Raw genomic sequence first — 19,410 nt, 5'->3', positions numbered from 1 at the left:
GGATTACCTCGTTATTCCGTGTGGGGGGGGGATTAACCCGCCGTAAATGCGTCACGGGGGCAGTTAAGAGTCAGTCAGCAATGATGGGGCAACTACGGAGATGTAATCCTACTTTTTAATTTAGCCAGGCTCTTAATCTGGTGCGCAGTGCTCGTCGGGAGCCTCTGTGCACTCTGGATGAGCCTGACAGTGACTTCAGAGGCTCGCTAATATTAATACTTTATCTCACTCTTGCTTTATTCTAAGCATGTAGAGGCCCAACTATTTGTCTAAGCACACAATGGCGCATGAATTATGATAATGTCGTTAATAAGTCATGATTATTGCGAGGGAGCCTAATTAAAACATTGTTGCAACATTCCGAACCAGCCAATGAGCACACTGTGGACCATTAGACCAGTAAAAGCACTTGCGAGGAATCCTTGTTGAGAAAATAAACACATTAAAGCACAGAAATGATATACAATGGATATAAAAAGTCTACACACCCCGGCTGAAATGCCACGTTATTGCAATACAAAAAACTAAGACCACAAGAAATCATTTCAAACCTTATCCCACCGTTAATGTAGCCTATAACTTTTCAAACTCAATTGAAAATAAGAATTTCTACAAAAAAAAATACGGTCCTTGCAGCATTCGCTCGGGCCCTAAAAAGAAATCTTTTGGAGAGGGGAAGTAAAAATAAACAACTAAGATAAGACACGTAGGGGCGCCCTAAACCGAAAAGTCAAATGGTGCCCCCCGAAAATGTTTATGCCGATGGGTGTGGGTGTGCGGGTGGTGTGCTGGCGGGTATTTGAACAATGACGTGCAAAGGTCACTCGATGCCAGGGGCAAACGGTCGTTTGCATGCAGCAGTAATTTGATGATGATTGGCGGGTCCTGATTGCTGATTAGGGGTGCAACAGATTTAAAAAAAAAAACCTCGGTTTGAATTGGATCATGGGTAGGATCATTCTTCAGATCAGCCCCCCCCCCAAAAAAAATTAAGGGTAGAAAAAGATTTCATATGATGTATCTTGGTTTCATTTCTTTACACTACAAAAATGAGGCATTTAAACAACTTTGTAGAGTGTGTAGACTTTTTATATCTGCTCTATGTACAGTGCTCCTTTGCCTATTCGCAGTTTGCTACTCACAAATTCACTCATTCGCTAACTTTTTGGGGACCTGTTATGCTATAAAAACTCACCTATTCGCTGTTGTGCTCTTTCTGAAGAGGACCTAAGATACCAAAAAGGCCACTAATAAAGAAGTAGAAAGAGAGAAGAAGCTATGGCACCAAAACCTTGTCTCAAGATCTGACAAATAGAAACATATTCATACTTTTGCCCTGTCTGGTGGAAAAGTATTAGTACTTTTCTATTAGACAGGGCTTTGGCCTCCTCTTGTGGCATCATGGTGAAAAGAAGGACGTTTAAATGATATGGGAACAGAGTCAAGTTTTGTATGTCAGGGAGGAGGGGGAAGAAAATCATTGCTGCATGTACGCACACATTTAAGGTGCATTTTTGACACAAATAATGAACCCGCCTGGCAGGTTTTCATGACATGACACGAACCACCTCTCTAATGTTTGTGTTGTTGAACAAAGCGTTTACAGTGGTCGGCGTGCAGGAAGCTTACCCTGTGCATTGTACCATTGCCAGTCGCGGGAAGCGGCAGCGTCAGATGGCTTGCTTCTCTTGGTAATGTTGTGTTTTGCGTTGGAATGACCTGGAAGAGGAGAAGGCAGCTTGTGAAAATGGGGAAAGAATACACATTTCAATCGGTATTAAAATGTTGACGATTCCATCAGTCATTTGGGTGAAATCTGACAAGATATCATTCATTTGCTCCGAGGCAACCAAAGACAGGTGATCGAAGGCCATTATGACAACCACATACGCTCGGATGTTCCGTATTTTTTCCTTTCAGTCTTGAATTAAATGGAATCACCTTAATCTAGTGACAAGGTCCTATAAATCCGACAATTTCTCTAAGTACAAACCTCACAAAATGTTGATCTTTTGACTCAAAATAACCTCTCTAGTGCTGATGAACTAAGTGAGCATATAAATGAGACGACCCTTTCATCTTTAAACCCTGACCTTTCTCCAACCTCTCTCTAGGGAGAAGTCAATGAATAAAGCTCTTAATCGAGAGAAGACTTTTCATTAAATACATGTTGCGAATGAGCGGCCAACCTGCTTGTTGGCGCCGGCGCCTCCACGGGCTCTCCGAGGAGGCTTCCAGGATCTCTCCTTGGTGATGCTGTTGACGTAGTAGCTCCTCAGAGAAGACGGCTCCACATACTGCTCCCACAAGTCCATGACCTGCAGAGGCTGCTGCCCGAGGCTCGGACTGGGGGGCTCCATCTGCGAAGCACGCCTGTCTACCTGCGGTTGACGGTAGAGGGGCGAGTCTTGCCAGGACAACTGGGACAGGTAGGACTCTGTCGGGACCTGGACAAAGACAATGGGTATACAGAGAAATGCTTTTTAAAGCGGAAGTCAACCCAAACATATTTTTTTTCAAGAATATGTTCCCAGCAGGGCCACTAATTGAAACACGGCATTCTGATAAATATTGCGTTTGTGGAATAAGTGTTAATCCACTCGTTTTTAGCCATCTCTGGGGGCGGCCATTTTGTCTTCTGTCGACTGATAATGACATCACAACTGCTCACAACGACCAATCACGGCTGACCTGTTTTCTGAATCTGACCCGTGATTGTTCGTTGTATCATTACAGTGTCATGATAAACCACAGAACAAGAAACGGAATGAGATTTACTTTACATGTATTACTGTTAATAATATTCAAATGTTCTTTAAAACATTACCCTTACAGTAAAAGGTTTTATGATGGTGACAGTTTCAGCCCGCAAATGTAATTAAAATATTTTAAAACTATGTTTTAAAAAAAGTGGAGTTACTTCACAGAAACTGCTCCATATGTTGGGAACTAGCTCTGGTATAAAAATGCACTGAAAAAACAAAGTGTGTGAGTTCTCTCCTCCACTCTAACAAACAGTATTGTGGGAGAAATTTCAAGGGATAAAGAGCAGCATGTCCTGCTTACTGGGATTAAGCGCACAATGAGTGCAGTTGGAAGGGAGATGGAGAGAGAGAGAGAATAAATGACTTGCATGGCCTCTGATGTAATTCTGGGATGCCCTGACGTCATTACTGACATGATTGATTCTCTGGAGGGATTATTAAAGGCACAGACAGTGAATGAAATGCACGCTCAGCTGCCATAGCTACTGGATGTCATGCTGGATGGTGAAGAAGAAACAGAATTTAACGTTTTGATATATACCGTACTATTAATATAGCAATACTGTACTACTTTTACTATTAAAGGCTAGCGGTTGCTTAAGAACATTTTTGGTGATTAAAAGTTAAACATACAGTAGATTCAAGTACGACGTACTTTATTGTTGATGGATGTTAGAGATGAGAAAGAACTTGCACAATTTCGATGGAATTTGTACATTCAAATGCCCCAAAATTGTAACATTTTGAAGTCAAGCAAATTTTGGAAAGAAACGGTCTCTAAAAGAAGCCACTCCGATCGCGATAACATACGATTCACTTCGATTACGATGAGATACGATTCACTTCAATTATGATGTGAAGAGACATCATTCACTCCAATCATCTTGAGGTAAAATACAATTTGCTGTAATTACGATGCGATGGGATTGGTTCCAATTGCAAAAAGACAATTTACACTAATTACGATAAGAAACTATTCACTCCAACTACGTTACGATACCATTCACTCCTATTTCGATGCAATATAATATCATTCACTACAATTATACTGCAATTCGATAACATTCACCAATTACGATACATTCATATTAGTAGACAAAACCATTAACTCCAGTTGCATTACAATATGACTCACTCCAATTATGACGCGATATGATTGCCTGTAATTATGACACAATATATGGTTCTACAATGCGATGTGATTCACTCCAATTACAATGCCATATGATACACTCCAATCATGATACTATACGTTTCACTCTTTTTACAACACGATTCAATGCTATTACGATGCTACACAAAAGAATTCACTCCAATCGCGGTGTGATAAATGCATGCAAATTGTCTTTTCACTCACACATGCCAACTCACTACCTGCAGGTGGTTGTTCTTGCCAGAAGATCCCACCATGTCCCACTGGCTGCAGGACTTCTTCGGGAGCCTGTAGTTGACTTGGCTGCTGAAGCTCCCACCCACCTCGTCATAAGGATTCTCCACCACATTGTCCGTCAGGTTGCTCTGGCTCTGACTTCGAGTGATCATGGGGACCACCCTGCCGTTGCATGCCGTCATTTGTGAGGCGGGGGCATCCCCGGGGACCACAAGGTGGCCTGGCGGGGAGGCGGAAGAGTTGAACGTGAAGCTGGAAATACGGACGCCACTCATGTTGCCGTCAGTGTCAAGACATCTGAAGGCACTGTTGGAGCTGAGGTTCTCCATGGAGCGGTAGATGGGTTTACTCGCTGTATATGAAACCAACCAACAACAATGGTCGTTATAAGAGGGGGAAAAAAAACACTGTTACTGTGTTTCTTTCTCACTTTACCTTGGTGCTGATCGTGATAGGCAACCTCTGTTGGGCTCGGCGTGAGTGCCACTCGGGGCAAAATGCGAACGTTGGAGTTGAGCGAAGCCGAGATGATGAGGCGCTGGGGAGAAGGCATGGGCGCGACAGGAACCTCGGACACGTATGTGGCGGGCACGTACAGCGGCTTTGTTTTACTTGCGGCCCCTATTCTCCGCACCTGTTACACCACAAACACAAACCCCTATTTTAGCATCTGCTGTGAACACAGACAGTTGTTCTAGAGGCTAATGTTAATGTTATGCACTTGGCCAAAATATTTAATTGGTAATATATTTTGTATATTACATTAACTGTCATTTTTGAGCAGTGAACCCTTGCCCTCATTTATGCCTCTGCCATTTTACAATTTTTTTACAAAGCAGGACTGAGCTCTTACTGGAAGAGATGCAGTGTGTAATTAGAGAGCAACAAGAAGAGGCAGAGCATGCCCATAATTAATTTCCAGTAATAGTTGTTACCACAGAGCTGAGAGAATACATAACACATCATAATATGCATCATATCTAAATGGGTATAACCCAACACATTTAAAAATGTTAGAAATGATCATAAAATCTTTAGCTAGCTAGTAGTGCATACTAGCACAAACATAATCTGGTCATAACGAGAGTCTGCCATTTGGCTTTAAATCGACAAATTAGCCCTTTAACTATTGGCTCGACCAATCACTAAATCATATTAAAGTAGCAAATAATCAGTTTTAAGGACCACAGTTGGAAGTTCAACAATTTGGTGGGCCATGTTTTTCCATCCATCCATCCATTATCTGTACCGCTTATCCTCACAAGGGTCGCGGGGCGTGCTGGAGCCTATCCCAGCTGTCTTTGGGCAGTAGGCAGGGGACACCCTGAATTGGTTGCCAGCCAATCGCAGGGCACACAGAGACAAGCATCCGCACTCACAATCACACCTAGGGGCAATTTAGAGTGTCCAATCAACTTACCATGCATGTTTTTGGAATGTGGGAGGAAACCGGAGTACCCGGAGAAAACCCACGCAGGCACGGGGAGAACATGCAAACTCCACACAGGGAGGCCGGAGCCGGGATCGAACCCACGACCTCTGAACTGTGAGGCGGACGTGCTAACCAGTCGGCCACCGTGCCGCCCGCCATGTTTTTCCAAGTAGTAATTTAACTAATAGCACATTTAGCTAAAATCTAGCTAAAAGTTAACATATCATACAAAAAATCTAGTCATCAATAGAGTCAGCTATTTGGGTTAAAGTCAATATATTCGCCTTTTAACTACCCGTTTGACCAATCAGTACAGCACATTAAGGAATGAAATAAATTAGTTTTAAAGACCATACTCTAGATGCCTTTACTATAGGTGCCGCTTCAACAATTTGGCAGTTCATGTTTTTAAAGGAATTGTGTTATTGTAGAGCTCAAATAAAGGTGTATTGTTGCACCTTACACAGACGGGATGAAAATAGAAATACAATATGTAGTAGTGTCCAATACTTCCATACATTGAGAAAATAGAAATAAAATAAACAATACAAATATACAATGAATTCAATGTGCCCAAACCTTGAAGGCGTGATTTTTCATTTTTTTAAGTAACCTTTCTCTCTGTTTTGGGCACTATTATATATGTTTTCTTTTCGTTTTGTTTCTTTTTACCATCAAGTGACATCTCAACCAAGTGGTAAAGGCTCATATGTTTAAAAACTACAGTTTTTTTGGCTAGAACTGACCTAAAGAAATATGAAACTGCTCACTTTTCTGTATTGGTTTTCTTTACATTGTTAAACAATGTTTAACAATGCAAAGACTGTTAGACAAAGTAAATGCTATTCAATTCAATTCAATGTAGAATCAATTCACATTGATTCTAATAGGGTTAAGACACATTATGAAATAATTACTGTAACGATTTTCTCACCTGCCACCAGTCAGTGTTGGTCTTCTTAAGGAGTATGAAGCGCTCGCCTTCCCGAATGCAAACCTGCCTTCCATCAGCACCACGGTAGTTGTAATCATATTGGGCCTCGAGAACCACGGTGCCGCTGGGCACGCCGCACAGCGTCACCCCCCTGGCGTTTACCGCGGGCACGGCAGCGGGCTGCTGGTGCCCCATTGAGCGCCGCCATGTCCCAGACAGCATGGTTCTTCTCTGCTCATTCAGCGAAGGGAGCATCGATGGTGGATGACAGCGATCCTGGTTGGATGAGCGTGGGCCAGGGGAGGAGACTGGAACCTGGCGAGTTCCATGCTTTGGGAGAACCACAGGGGAAATAGTAAGGTTACTAAAAATAATAATTGTGCTCTGACCTTGAGGAGTTACTAGAATTGCAGTTTTATGGCTTGTCATCAAACCTCACTGCCATGCTCTGCCTATGATACAAGATAAAATATTTCAGTTCAAATTTAGTAGCAATCAGACAAAATCTCTGGCATTGTCTTTGAAGGAGACCTGGAAATGGCCAAAACAATGTTAAAAAGGCAGTTTCAATGTCAGACTAACTATTGCCTTTCTGGAAGTGGGTTCTTGAGATATTTTTTGTGTGTCTACTCATGATAGACATGCCCACCAAAAAGCGTGCTCCTTAGTGCAACTGCATGAGGGGACTTAAGTGTTAAAGAATTCTATATGTGCTTCTGAGCAAAATTTGAAGTTTGCCAAAGTAAGACTAATGAGGAGAATATATTCATAACAATCAGACAAAATCTCTTAGACATGGGAAATATTATGAGATATAGTATCAAATTGTATGCTTCATGTGTGTCTATAAGTTTGGCCTTCATCAGTCACAAAGAGCGTGATGTATCTTTACTGGGCACACCCTAATTCGTGCAGCATGGCTCAAGAAGACTTAAGTATTCTTCCTGAGTGATGGGAGTGCTGCGGCTAACGGCAAGTTTTTTTTTCTTATTGTAAGAGATTCGTGTATTATTTATACATTTCCAGAAATGTTTTAAAATGGACCATCGCTATGTATCAAGAGACCGATATGACTGTGCTAGGACACAGAGCAAAAGCGTCAGATCTAAAGAAACTGGAACAAGCCAATGTTGTTGGCGTTGTGCAAGTAGAATATCAATTTGCTTATTTTCTTAATAGATTCCGAAGACAGTAAAGTGGAACACCCAAAGTGGCACTCAATTACTGGTTGGGTGAGTTTTTAATGGGGTCGTGCTCGGCACCCCTAAAAAAAAAATATTGACCCTGCACATGCAAGAATTGGGCCCCCAAAAAGTTTATTCTAAAAGTTTTTACTTATGTGGTGTATTTTCTCAAACATGTCTAAAAAACGTTACGATTTTTTGGGGTGTTTCAACATAGGAGGGTGCACCTGTATGTGAATAAGTCATGTGTTTGGAGAATTTCAAGGGATGCATCATCCCAAAATAGCATCCGTATGTCTTTCCACTTCCACTGGCTGAGACCTGCTTACATAAGACCAGTCAAATAGTCTACCAGAAACATCACAGCTATGCTTGCACACATGCAAACACGCACAACAGAACCCTAAAGGGACAGGGGCGGCATCCATAGGCACGCAGTGACAAGGCTTGGTCCCGATCAGACCAGCTGATGCTGCAAGAAAATGAGGGGCAAGAAGGAGAAATCCCAGAGAATTACAAGCCAAATGCTAAATTAAGACAAGATGGGGAAATAATGCTAAAAAAAATGAGAATGTGAGTGCATGGGTAAAGCCGGGTGCTGTGTGTGACAGCACTGTAATAAGGGCAGGGTTCACACGCTCAACCTTGATAATCCCACTGTTATTAAAACAGCAATGAAACAGTGAAGTCCGAGGCTGCGGAGAATTATGCTAAAACCCGACTGTACAGCAGTAATGATAGTGGGTGGCTAGCATGGGCAATGGTGAAAAAGATGATTAAAAAAAAAAAAAAAAACCATAATAATGATAATAGACTACAATGATGCCTTGAGATACGCATTGAATGGAATGAAGAAAATAGTAGTTGGTCATGTAAGCATGTGGCGCCGCGTTAACACGCATGCGTCCAGCCCAGTGAAGCCTTTTGGGACAGTCTCCCTGTACCAGAAAATCGTAAAAACCTTTTGGTTCTCAGTATTGACATTCAATGTATTTGGATGAGGCCCGAATTGACTCGCAAGCCGCGATGCAAAATCGCTTATTTGGAGCCTGCAGTAATGACATAATTCAATAAATTCAACTGTTTCTGGCACACTGCATCAATTGAATGGCCATTCTGCTTGTCTTTCTGGTGCGCCGCCTCGGCCACCTGGGGGCAGTATCAGACCGACACACGGTTATTCTGTTCAATAAGATGTGCAACTCCTCTCAGCTTATCAGAACGGTACTTATAGCTGTGCTTCACAGACGATAAAGAATATATGATCGAGAGTATGGTTACATTGTCTTTCTACACATTTTACTGTACTATTTGTGTTCAATACATTGCTTAAAGAGTGACATCATAGCAATGTACAGTAGATGCTATTTTACGTTAGCATTAAGCTAACAGACTGAAAAGCTAAGCCTTGCGGTTGTTTTAAAGACATTTAATTCTAGTTTAATTGTTTGATTGCAGTAAACTTCAATAAAGTTCTTTAAGCCTCTTTTTGAAAAATTGTTCGCTATTGACCAAGGTTCTTCTTATTGTGAACTTGAAGTGAGTTGATTTTACTGTCACCATACAGCACCCGTATCTCAAGTTCGCCTAATTTATTTGTTAGCGCCACCTTTTGTTCATGTTATGTTCAGTGACAAATTTGTTGTTACACACCTAATACCTAAGGGAATATTTTTCTTAAAAGAATTTGGCTTGATATTATAGGGCAATCTTTCATGTGAAGTGCTACTGTTTTTTTCTAGCATGAGTAAAATTCCATTTCATATTACACTGTGGTCGTGGTGTTGGTGGTGTAATCCGACCACACTTCTTAGAAAAAAAGGCCCAAAATTTACAGCAATACGCAATCATGCAAGCTTTTGTCACTGCATACAAACAGGAAGTGATTCACTTGTTGGACAAAGCCTAACCTATTCAGGTCTAAATGTGCCAGAACAAGTGGATATTATAGAATGAAAGTACAAGTCTATTCCACAGGCAACTGTAGAGGATTATCAAGCAATGTGCAAATGCTTGTTACGACTGTATGCATTTTGGCACCAAAACAACAGCAGCTCAAGTTGTTGCCCAATAAGAAGCCGGATAAGACTCATCTTGTGAGCAATTACGTAATCGTCAATGAATCTACTACTTTGATCAGATGGTCTTTAAAATGCCACAGGCCTGTACACTTGTTTATCTGTTAAAATCGCATAATCCATTAGAAATAGCTTGATCACATTGATTTGACTCTGGAGCAGATAATTTATTCCTATAATTTCCTGTGAGGGGAAAATAGTGCCAAAATCTGAACAACGCTTGAAGCTAGGCTGATTTTGAATTGAAATTGAAATGATTCAATTTGGTTAAATTCAAAGCCCATCTTTGAAATTAAAACTGATTTTCTGTTAGGTTAGGTTATCATTACAAATGAAATAGGTTTTCATTACACCCCTTGTGCATAAAAAGTATTTAAAAATGTGTTTTTGATAGGTATTTCAATTAATAACAGACATTCAAAAAAGTAATACATATTAAACCAGCTGTGCAAAGATTACGAGCCGTTAATTAATGATACATGTCACAATACCAGTCCCTTACAAAACAAAAAAGCTTTCTTTCTTTTTTTTTTTTTACTCATTTGTTGGCTCTAGTTAGAAAAATCACTCACCGCATTCCTTGACATCACATTAAATGAGAAAAACAGCACAAAATCATACCTGCGTATACAAATGCAAAAATTGAAAAAGCTGCCTCACTGGTTGTAAAAGTGAATATTGGTGATGAGGATCTGGGGGAGAAAAAAAGCATCTTCATATGGTGGAGTGGGCTCACCCAAACGCAGTCCATATGGTATCAGACGCAGACATTGGCAATATGTTAGAGGCGATGAGCCGCTTGTGCCAAAGGCTGATGGCACAGGGCTTATTTATGGTGTGAAGGCATCCAAGCAAATGGAAAATGGGTGAATCAAACCCAAAGTCTTCTGAGGTGAACACAAAAAGGGACATCAGTTGGCTGGTAAGCAGACATGCAAGTAAAGCAAATATTCACTAATTGTTGGGGAAGGCTGTTGAATTGAGAAATAATAGCAAAGTAAACAAGCAGCAGGGCAGCTGATTGACTTATTGATCAGCGCCCACGGCTGCTCACGTGTTCTCGTGTTAGTAAATCAACACAAACATTATGTCCTACATGTGATTATCTAATAGAGCAATGGCAATCAAGCCAACGTTACAAACGATATGATGACCCTGCAGCAAATCACCACTGTCCAAAGAAAAAATATCGACAGTATCAATCCACCTCTCTATACTTGTCCTCATTAGGGTTGCAGGTAACTGCAGTCTATCCCAGCTGAGTTTTGAGAGAAAATCTGCACTGGTTGCTTGTCAATTGCACAATAATGTTGAACAACAACCATTCCAACTGTAATTGATGCATTGTTATATTTGTGTCTTTTCGTTGATTTTGGATGTTTGTCGCCACCCACACCAGAGAGGGCGCTGTAGGCAGGACGTGTATGTTGATGGGTAGAAGAAGAGCTTAGGAAGGAGAGTCAAAACGTATTCATTAGGACACAGCAAGACTCTACTGTGATACGTTTGAAAGAGACAAAGAGCAGAAAGATAGAAGAAATGAAGATAAGCCTAGTTCCCCATTTTGGACATTGGCTTCCGTTTGCGTTTTCGACTACCAGCGCCGGTCCGCTCTGCTTAGTTCATTAAAAGCCTATCAGAACAGCTGAACTTTAGTTAGGGTTAATCAGAGGCACTTTTAAATGAATTTGATTGGTTACCGGTAATTCTGTAAAGAGCCACATGCCCAATTATATATATATATATATATATATATATATATATATATATATATATATTATATATATATATATATAGTTTCTAAAAAGATCAAACCCAGCTTGAAATTCCTCCTTCAATATGGTGTAACGTTGAACGCTCACTGGAAAAGAGGCCGCATTAAAGAACTTCATGATGCTGGGTGCCATCTACCCCGATGAAATGTCCAATGTGACCATTTCTAACTAGAAATCATTCCACAAGTAACTCAAAGGTGCCATTTTGACAAGACAAAAACGCGTTGCTGTGTCATAGCGGTTGTCTTTCCATAGCTTGAACTACAAAGAGGGCATCTTGAATAATCAAGCTCTTCAAAGCCAGAATAGACATGGGGGGTGGGGGGTTAGCAGAGTGTGAGTGAATGAGGAACATCAAAGGAAACCATGCACTCTCTCGCTTTGAGACACACACACAGTAGCCTCATCTACATGTAAGAGCACAGGGTTAGAATATTGGATTGATGCAATAACTGCAAAAAAACAAATCAAGTAAAACCAACTTTCAACTTGGATTGAATGACAATAGAAGGTTCTCAAAAAAATGCCCTGGTATAAGACCTGCGAGGAAAAGTGATCACCAACTAGTGGCTTGGCACGGATATTACACGTTTGTCACCTGGTTTTGCAGGTCAATGCGAATTTGGATTATTTTGACGTGTGCACGTCAAAAGTATCAGCAGTGTCTGTGATTGATAAGTCGAGGTTGATCAGTTGCCAATGGAGTCTGCCTTTCACACTGTTGGAACGTGACATGCTAAAGGTCGTATCTCACTGCGCAGAGAAGGTTTGAGAGGGTAGCGAATGTTGTAATCACCAACTTTTCTGGTGAAAAGCAAGCCTATGTTATTAGCGACTATTAGCGATGCTTTGTTACAATTAGCGACTGTTGAACAGAAAACGAAAAACGTTATTTTTTTACAGGTTGGTGCAGGGCTGCCCTCGTCTTCATATTTCTTTTTCACCATCTGCTTCACCACATCGCTTTTGCTATTACTGCCCTTGAACTTGTGTTATAAAACATCAGGAACTCTTCAAAAAAAAAAAAAAAGCCAGCTAACATTTCTTTGTCCAAGGGTCACTCGACCTCTTTTTTTTTCTTCAGACTGTCATCTGAGGTAGAGGAAGAGGAGTCACGTGCAAGTTCAGCAGCAACAACGGGGTACGCAACATCTTCCGAAAATGACAGGACTTCTTCCTCGGCCGGGACCTCGGCATGAATGTTTACGACATCCTCAAAACCCCAGGGGTTTTCGGCTTCTTCTTTGTCGAATCAAAAAGAACGTTGACAACACGTCTTATGACCGTTTACAAAGGCTAACGAGGGTGTTACTTCTGTTAGCAAAACAATGAGTTTGCGAGAAGATTTTGAACATGCTTAGCATTTCCTTACGATAAGAAAAACGGTTTGTGATAAGGAAAACTATATGCGAACACGTTTGCGATCTTTTACGAGGCTTGACGAAATGTAAAATTCGCTACCCTCTCATGCCTTCGCTGCTCATTGAGATAGGGCCTTAACACACAACAACGGAGAAAAAGGTTCTCCTGCATTTACTGCTCGCCATGTGATGGTTGGATAGGTAACTGAGGGCTGCCCTGCAGCCAAGTGGAGACTGTGGAGTTTATTACCAGAGCTTAGGCACAGACACACGGTAAACTTGCATTAATGACTACAAAATTAAACAACCAATTCATTATTTTGTGATCCATCTAATTTGGAAAATGTACTCTGAGCGAGCCGGATTGTGATGTCACAGTGCAGCTAATTTACAAAATACTCAAAACAGAAGTTTTATTTCTTGATCCTTGGGATATAATGACAAAAACACATCACTGACTTGTTAAGAAAATGGAGAACTGTTTAAATTGTGAAAAAAAAACCCAACATAATTCGGGATCCAACATTAAGCCTTTTTATGAGCCAAATTTTGATACGTTCATGATATAACACGTTAAGCTTTTGTGATTATTTCATATGCAGCGTCTTTATACTGTACAATTGCCTTTATTTCAAATCAAACAGGCAGACAGTCTCTCGCTTCTGGCGACTACATGATCAATAACTTGATTTAGTGCAAACGTGCCAAAAGTCAATGTTATTTATGTAACCCGCATGCGTTCCCGAGGAGAGCGCGAGAGAGATACAGAGAGAGAGAGAGAGAGCGCCCTGCGTTGCTTCACTTTGCACATGGATGTTATGGTGATGTCTCTCTCTCCATAAGAGACACGCGCCCCGAGCCAAAACAGCCTTTCATCCTGCCAAAGCCATGCATTATTGATGATCAGGGCAAGAGCACAGAAACGTGCTCAAACACACACTGCACTTTCCTCTGTGACGGCCCGTAATATGTATGGGAATCTGCGCGCACGCGTGCGTGTGCGTGTGTGTGTCAGACTTAACAGGTGGGCCGGGTTCTTGAATAGCGGCCGGCCAGGGAGCCAATGGGAGGCCGGATGACGACACACCAGGTCGTCATTGGCTCACACCCGTCATGACAACAAGCGGCATCTCTGGCATGTGTTGCTCTTTGTGCCTCGCTGCGCGCAACAACACTTCACATGTGCGATGCCATCATTTCCAGCCGTTTCAAGCGTCAAACTGACGCAACGTCCGTGTTTACGACGAAGCCCCGAGTCGGCGCGCCACCGACACGCGGAAACTTCTTCAGAGAGTTCCCTCTTCCTGCAAAACAGGAACAATAACCAGACAGGCTGGCGTTTGCCCGTCAGGCCAAAGCAGCATCTGAATGCTCTGGGGGGAACACACAAAGTGCATTTAAGGCCTTGTTTGAATTTTTCCACAGAGGTGGAAAAGAATAATATCAATCATATTCTTTTTGTTGTGTGTAAGATGGTGCTGAGACTTGATATTTCTTTTATTAGATACATGTGAAGATGACAATGCAATGAGGCTAAGGGTTAGGACATCTGTCTCCCTCTCGAGAGGGCCAGGGTTGAATTTTGGCTCGGTCCTCACCTCATGTGTGACATTTACACGTTCTCTTGGATTTTCCCCTGGTCCTCCAGCTTCCTCTATCCTTGCAAGGAAATGCATGTTGGTTCACTGAAGACTCGAAATTGTCCATAGGTGTGAATGAGAGTGTGAACCAAATAGGTCCCCAAGGACAAAATGAGTAGACAGCGGGCCAGTTCTCAAAATAGCTAGGACATTCAGATTTCCTAGGAATGTTGTAGAAGTGGTTGTTTGAAAATGTAAACACTGTAAGAGGTTTACAGAAATAAAGTGTTGCATATTGATATTTATGTGTCCTACCTTATCTAATAGTTGTTGATTAATTGTGTGAGATCATTAACATGATCAGTGACTTTGCATAGGTAGATCTTGCTGTTGCTACTTTCTTGAATATCTCCAGAAGTTCTTGATCATTTTTTTGCTTATACGTTGATTTTTTTTGTGACATCGCTACAGAACGGCACCAGCGATGGCAAAGTGAAAAAGTGTGATGATCATTAAACAGAAAATTGGATTTTGACCACCTGTGTCGCACTGTATAACACAATGGATTTGCAATTACACGCACATTTTACCAAGCACACACCATTGGGTAGCAAAGTGAAATAGTTGGCTTAGTTCAATGCCGCAATTACGTCAGCATAATGTCAAATACCGCGTACAAAAATGTGTTTCGCGTGTATGTAATGTGAATTACCACGTATAAAAGTGTCTCGCGTGTACAAAAAGCATGTTTTGTGCGTTCAAAAATGTGTTTCGCGTGTACAAAACCGTCCACAAGCACGCATAAGATCGTTTTTTACGCTTGCCTCTTCTCTCTACTATGCGTACGATATTCTGATTCACGGTTGCGATTCAAGCGTTATAATTGTGCCACAATTCTTAACCAATCAAGAGTCGGACAATGGGGCTAATTCCTTTTGGCTGTTTTCTATCCAATCGAATTTTACAGCAGAAAGTACGACAAGCCTCAAACACAAACAGTCGATGGAAGGGTGTGGTATACTCTTGTGGTAATAATTCAAAAAAATAGTTTTTTTTCCAAGTATCTTTGTTTGGTTTAACGTTATTGTACTTCGAGACACCAGCAGTTTTTTTCTTCCGGTTTCTCCCCCCTTCTTAGTTACGGTTGGATAGCAAACAGCCAATCAGAATTAGCCCTACTGTCCGACTCCTGATTGGTTAAGAATTGTGGCACAATTATAACGCCTGAATCACAAGCGTGAATCGGCGTATTGTACGCATAGTAGAGAGAATAAGCAAGCATTAAAAAATATATATCTTGTGCGTGCGTGTGGACGGTTTTGTGCACGCGAGACACATTCGTACCTGGTAATTCGCATGACACACACATTTTTGTACGTAAATGTGTTTCCCACTTACCCAAAGCAGAGTACCGTAGTTCTACTTCACGTTAGTATCTTTATCACAGTCACTGAATATTGCCTGACAGCAGTCAAACTGACAGATGATTTGCTGGAACAAGTCATATGCAGACTTCTGAGCATTGATTTTTGAAGGTTATTCTGGTATACTTTGAATCTATGATTTTTCATGTTTACATTTCCCATACAAAACTACAGCAAATGAAATGTCAAGAATGCTCTTTTCAAGCCACGCAAAGAGAGGCTTTGGCAGAGCAAGGGGAGGCCTCGCTGAGCCTCGGGGAAGTGCCCTGCATTGATGTTTCTAATGAAGAGCGCTGAGCTCCATTGATCCGCCGGGGAAGAGAGTGAGCTGTCAAAAGCAATCAGACAAGTCAAAGACCCACTTTTTTTTTTAACCGCAGCACTGAGCTGCCGAAGTGAGCACGATACTGTTGGGGAGGAGGAGGAAGAGCAGCTCAACCTCCCACAGCAGCACACGCAACTTTGATGCCTTTGTAGGCCTACTGTTGTACCCAACTTGTTCAAGTAAGGTAACGCCACCATCTAACAATGGGGGCTCAGAAGGGTTTAAGCTAATGTCTAAAAGCAAAATAAAAAAAAACAAAGTGATGCAAAACATGTTCAAATGATTTAACATCCTATAATATTAAGATATGGAATCGGCCAGATTCTTTCGCATGTTTGCCTATTGCTGCTATGCAGAATTCATAGGTCTCAACTACAACTGGCCCAAAGACCAATAAAAAAGAGGCCTAAGATGTGTGACTGACCAACTCAAGGCTGGTGGTACAAAAAAAATCTATAATGACATCTTTAAAGTGGGCGGACCAGTAATTTGTTTGGATTTATAAAAATTGTTTTTAAAAAGTGCCCATAGAAAAAAAAAAAAGGAAATTTAAATTGGTGTGCCTTGAGATACAAGTTTAATTCAATTCGTGACCATGGTCGTAACTTAAGTTTCGTATCTCAAATCACCTTGACCCATTGAAATGCCATTAACACTTTCCAGCCTCACAAAGAAATGCGACCAAAATTGTTGTAATGCGTTTTTTAAAAATGAAAATATAATTCCACAATATTGTAAATTATACAAACTTATCGTTATAACATTAGCAAAAATAATGTAAAGAATGAAATAGTTTGTGCATAAAACGTGCTATATAAGTGCATTCCAAGTAATTTATTGTGATTGTGTAGCACCTTTGTTGTGTCTGTCTTGGCCACCTCGGGGCAGTATCATCCATCCATCCATCCATCCATCCATCCATCATCTGAACCGCTTATCCTCATACAGACATGCAAATATACATGGAGATGGTCACAACTTCCCTTTAAGTTGCAGTATTATTATCCCAGTCTGATTATTCACTCTGAATACTCACCAATAAAGAGTACCTCCAGTACTTTTGATATATGAAATGTCATTTAAGGCTGCACTCCACAGGATTTTGCCCGAAAATATCAAAATATAATATAGCCTTTTCATTTGACCATTTATGACTTAAACATCTTTCTTATAAATAGCATATTAACAATTTAGCAGTTCACAAGGGGTATTCTTGCAAGCCTCTGGAAAATAATTTTCAGACTGAAATCGGGTTTGAATTTCCCGCACTCTTTCTAGACAGTGACGTCATGCGCGTTCTCGCGACCAGAAATTAAAGCGGCGGAGAGTACTGAGATTAGGTTTGTTTGGTCTTGAAAAGCGATGCACAAAACACTTTTTTTTCCTGCTCTAAAGGTAAAAAGTGATGATATTGTCATTTAGAACGGGCATTGTGCACAAGAAGAAAGGAGTGCGCAATTTCATTTTTCACCCGCAGGAGGCAGTAGCGATTAGAAACTCAAAATCTTGTGGAATGCAGCTTTTAACACAATGTCTCAAAATTGTACAGAAAGATCTATTTGATGCAGATGATCCACCGATGTGTGAATAGCAAGTAGCCGACGATACCTTATATATAAGGATGTATCGGCCCGATACTGATACAAAATTTAATACGAAAAATGTGTTTATTTACATGGAAAATTATCTTTGTTTTATGTTTGGTTTGACAGTTGAATTGGGAGTGGCAGTAAACATCTTGAAGACTCCCTTTTGAAGAATTCTTCACTATCTGCAAAAGTGTAGCTTGTGAATTAAGTCTGAGTTCACTGTTGCAAGTCAAAGGCAAAAAAAAAGGAAGGAAAACCTGACAAACGACAGCTTGCGCCTCAAAAAACTCAAGTGGGATCACTCGTATCTCAAGTCACCAATGTACCTGCAACGTAGCAAAACAATGGCCCTTTTCTCTGCAATATTAAGGATTAATCATCCATTGATAAATTGCAGAGGGGCCATTCAAATAATACATTTTGAAAACACCTACAGTTCACAATTTGACATAGAGAGTTATTATGAGGATGAAATGAAAATTACAAGTCTGTAAGCAGCACATTATAATGTGATCCTGTATTCTAGCTGATAGCATGCAAGCAAGGACACTCCTTCAGGAGACACAGCACAATTCCCTCTATTGCGCAAATATCCCGGAGCTGCACTATAATCTGACTAGTGACACAGCACCATGCAAAGCACTTCAGCCTCTAAACCTCTGTGACACTGTGCCGTGGAGCCCACCGCAGTAATTACAGCATAAACTTGCGAGCTCCCTGCTAATACCGCGCATGGTACAACGGGGGCAGTTTTAATCAGCAGGGTTGCGACTGCAGAATAATCTTTCCAGCCCGGTGCATCGTCAGTCACCGGGCTGGCAAAAAAGCGGGGGCATCAACTTTCCTGCTTTGCATAGACTTAAGAGCGGTTACGGAACAAACTCAAATTTGTAAAGCGTCACTCTACGTGTTTTTTTTTGGGTCAGGGCCACTTTGGAGACAACTATTTCTTATCAGAAAGACAGCTGTCATGTAGTGACATTTAAAGGAGAAGTAAAGTAGCATGATTTCGTCAAAATACTCCAATGACAAAGAATGATTGACATTTTTACCACATATTTCTTGCCATGATGGAATTCGCTCATCTCATGCAGTACCAACCCCACTTTCTGCTCGGCCAATGGCGAGGCCTGCTTTCGTGAGATTGACAACCAGTTTGGCCGTCGTCTCTTCCACCTCACTGGGCAGCGAGTGTTTGTGGCGGCTAGCTGCTTGCTTCTAACGGAAGCAAAGTTCAGAGTGTGGAAAACAAGTGCGCATCTAAAGATAAAAGCCAAACTGCCAAACACAAACACGCCACCCTGCCAACAACTTCACAGGTGTCGTTCCTAAGAAGCTAACAGTATTGATATCTCACTTACGCGAGGGCCCATAGCGATTCCATTACATTAAAACTGGTGAATGCCAGCATATAATAAAGCCACCGAAATACACTCATTAACATCGCGATGCGGCACATGACATGGCCAGACACAAATAACCACCAACTCCAAGTACAGAATTTAGCCGAACAGTTTTATAGCATTATTATCAGAAAAAAGATGCTGCTTACACGGTTCACTAATGCTAATCT

General features: G+C 41.2%; 1 protein-coding gene across 4 annotated transcripts in view; it reads right to left on the bottom strand.

Moving 5' to 3' along the window:
* Positions 1–19,410, bottom strand: part of arhgap9 (Rho GTPase activating protein 9) — a 41,981-nt gene that overhangs the window by 20,683 nt on the left and 1,888 nt on the right. For all 4 annotated transcript variants that reach the window (XM_086039565.1, XM_086039566.1, XM_086039563.1 and 1 more), the window contains exons 2-6: positions 6,522–6,851; positions 4,591–4,789; positions 4,140–4,507; positions 2,190–2,447; positions 1,630–1,719 (exon numbers count right to left, since the gene is read on the bottom strand). In XM_086039565.1, the coding sequence (XP_085895691.1) occupies positions 1,630–1,719; positions 2,190–2,447; positions 4,140–4,507; positions 4,591–4,789; positions 6,522–6,776 (1,170 nt within the window). In that variant the 5' untranslated portion in view covers positions 6,777–6,851. The remainder of the gene's footprint in view (positions 1–1,629; positions 1,720–2,189; positions 2,448–4,139; positions 4,508–4,590; positions 4,790–6,521; positions 6,852–19,410) is intronic.

This window comes from Filicampus tigris, chromosome 9 (assembly GCF_054856515.1).
Source record: "Filicampus tigris isolate MCC_2025a chromosome 9, RoL_Ftig_1.0, whole genome shotgun sequence".
Classification (NCBI taxonomy): domain Eukaryota; kingdom Metazoa; phylum Chordata; class Actinopteri; order Syngnathiformes; family Syngnathidae; genus Filicampus; species Filicampus tigris.
The sequence above is the reverse complement of the archived record's forward strand: the minus strand, read 5'-3'. Positions and strand labels throughout refer to the sequence as shown.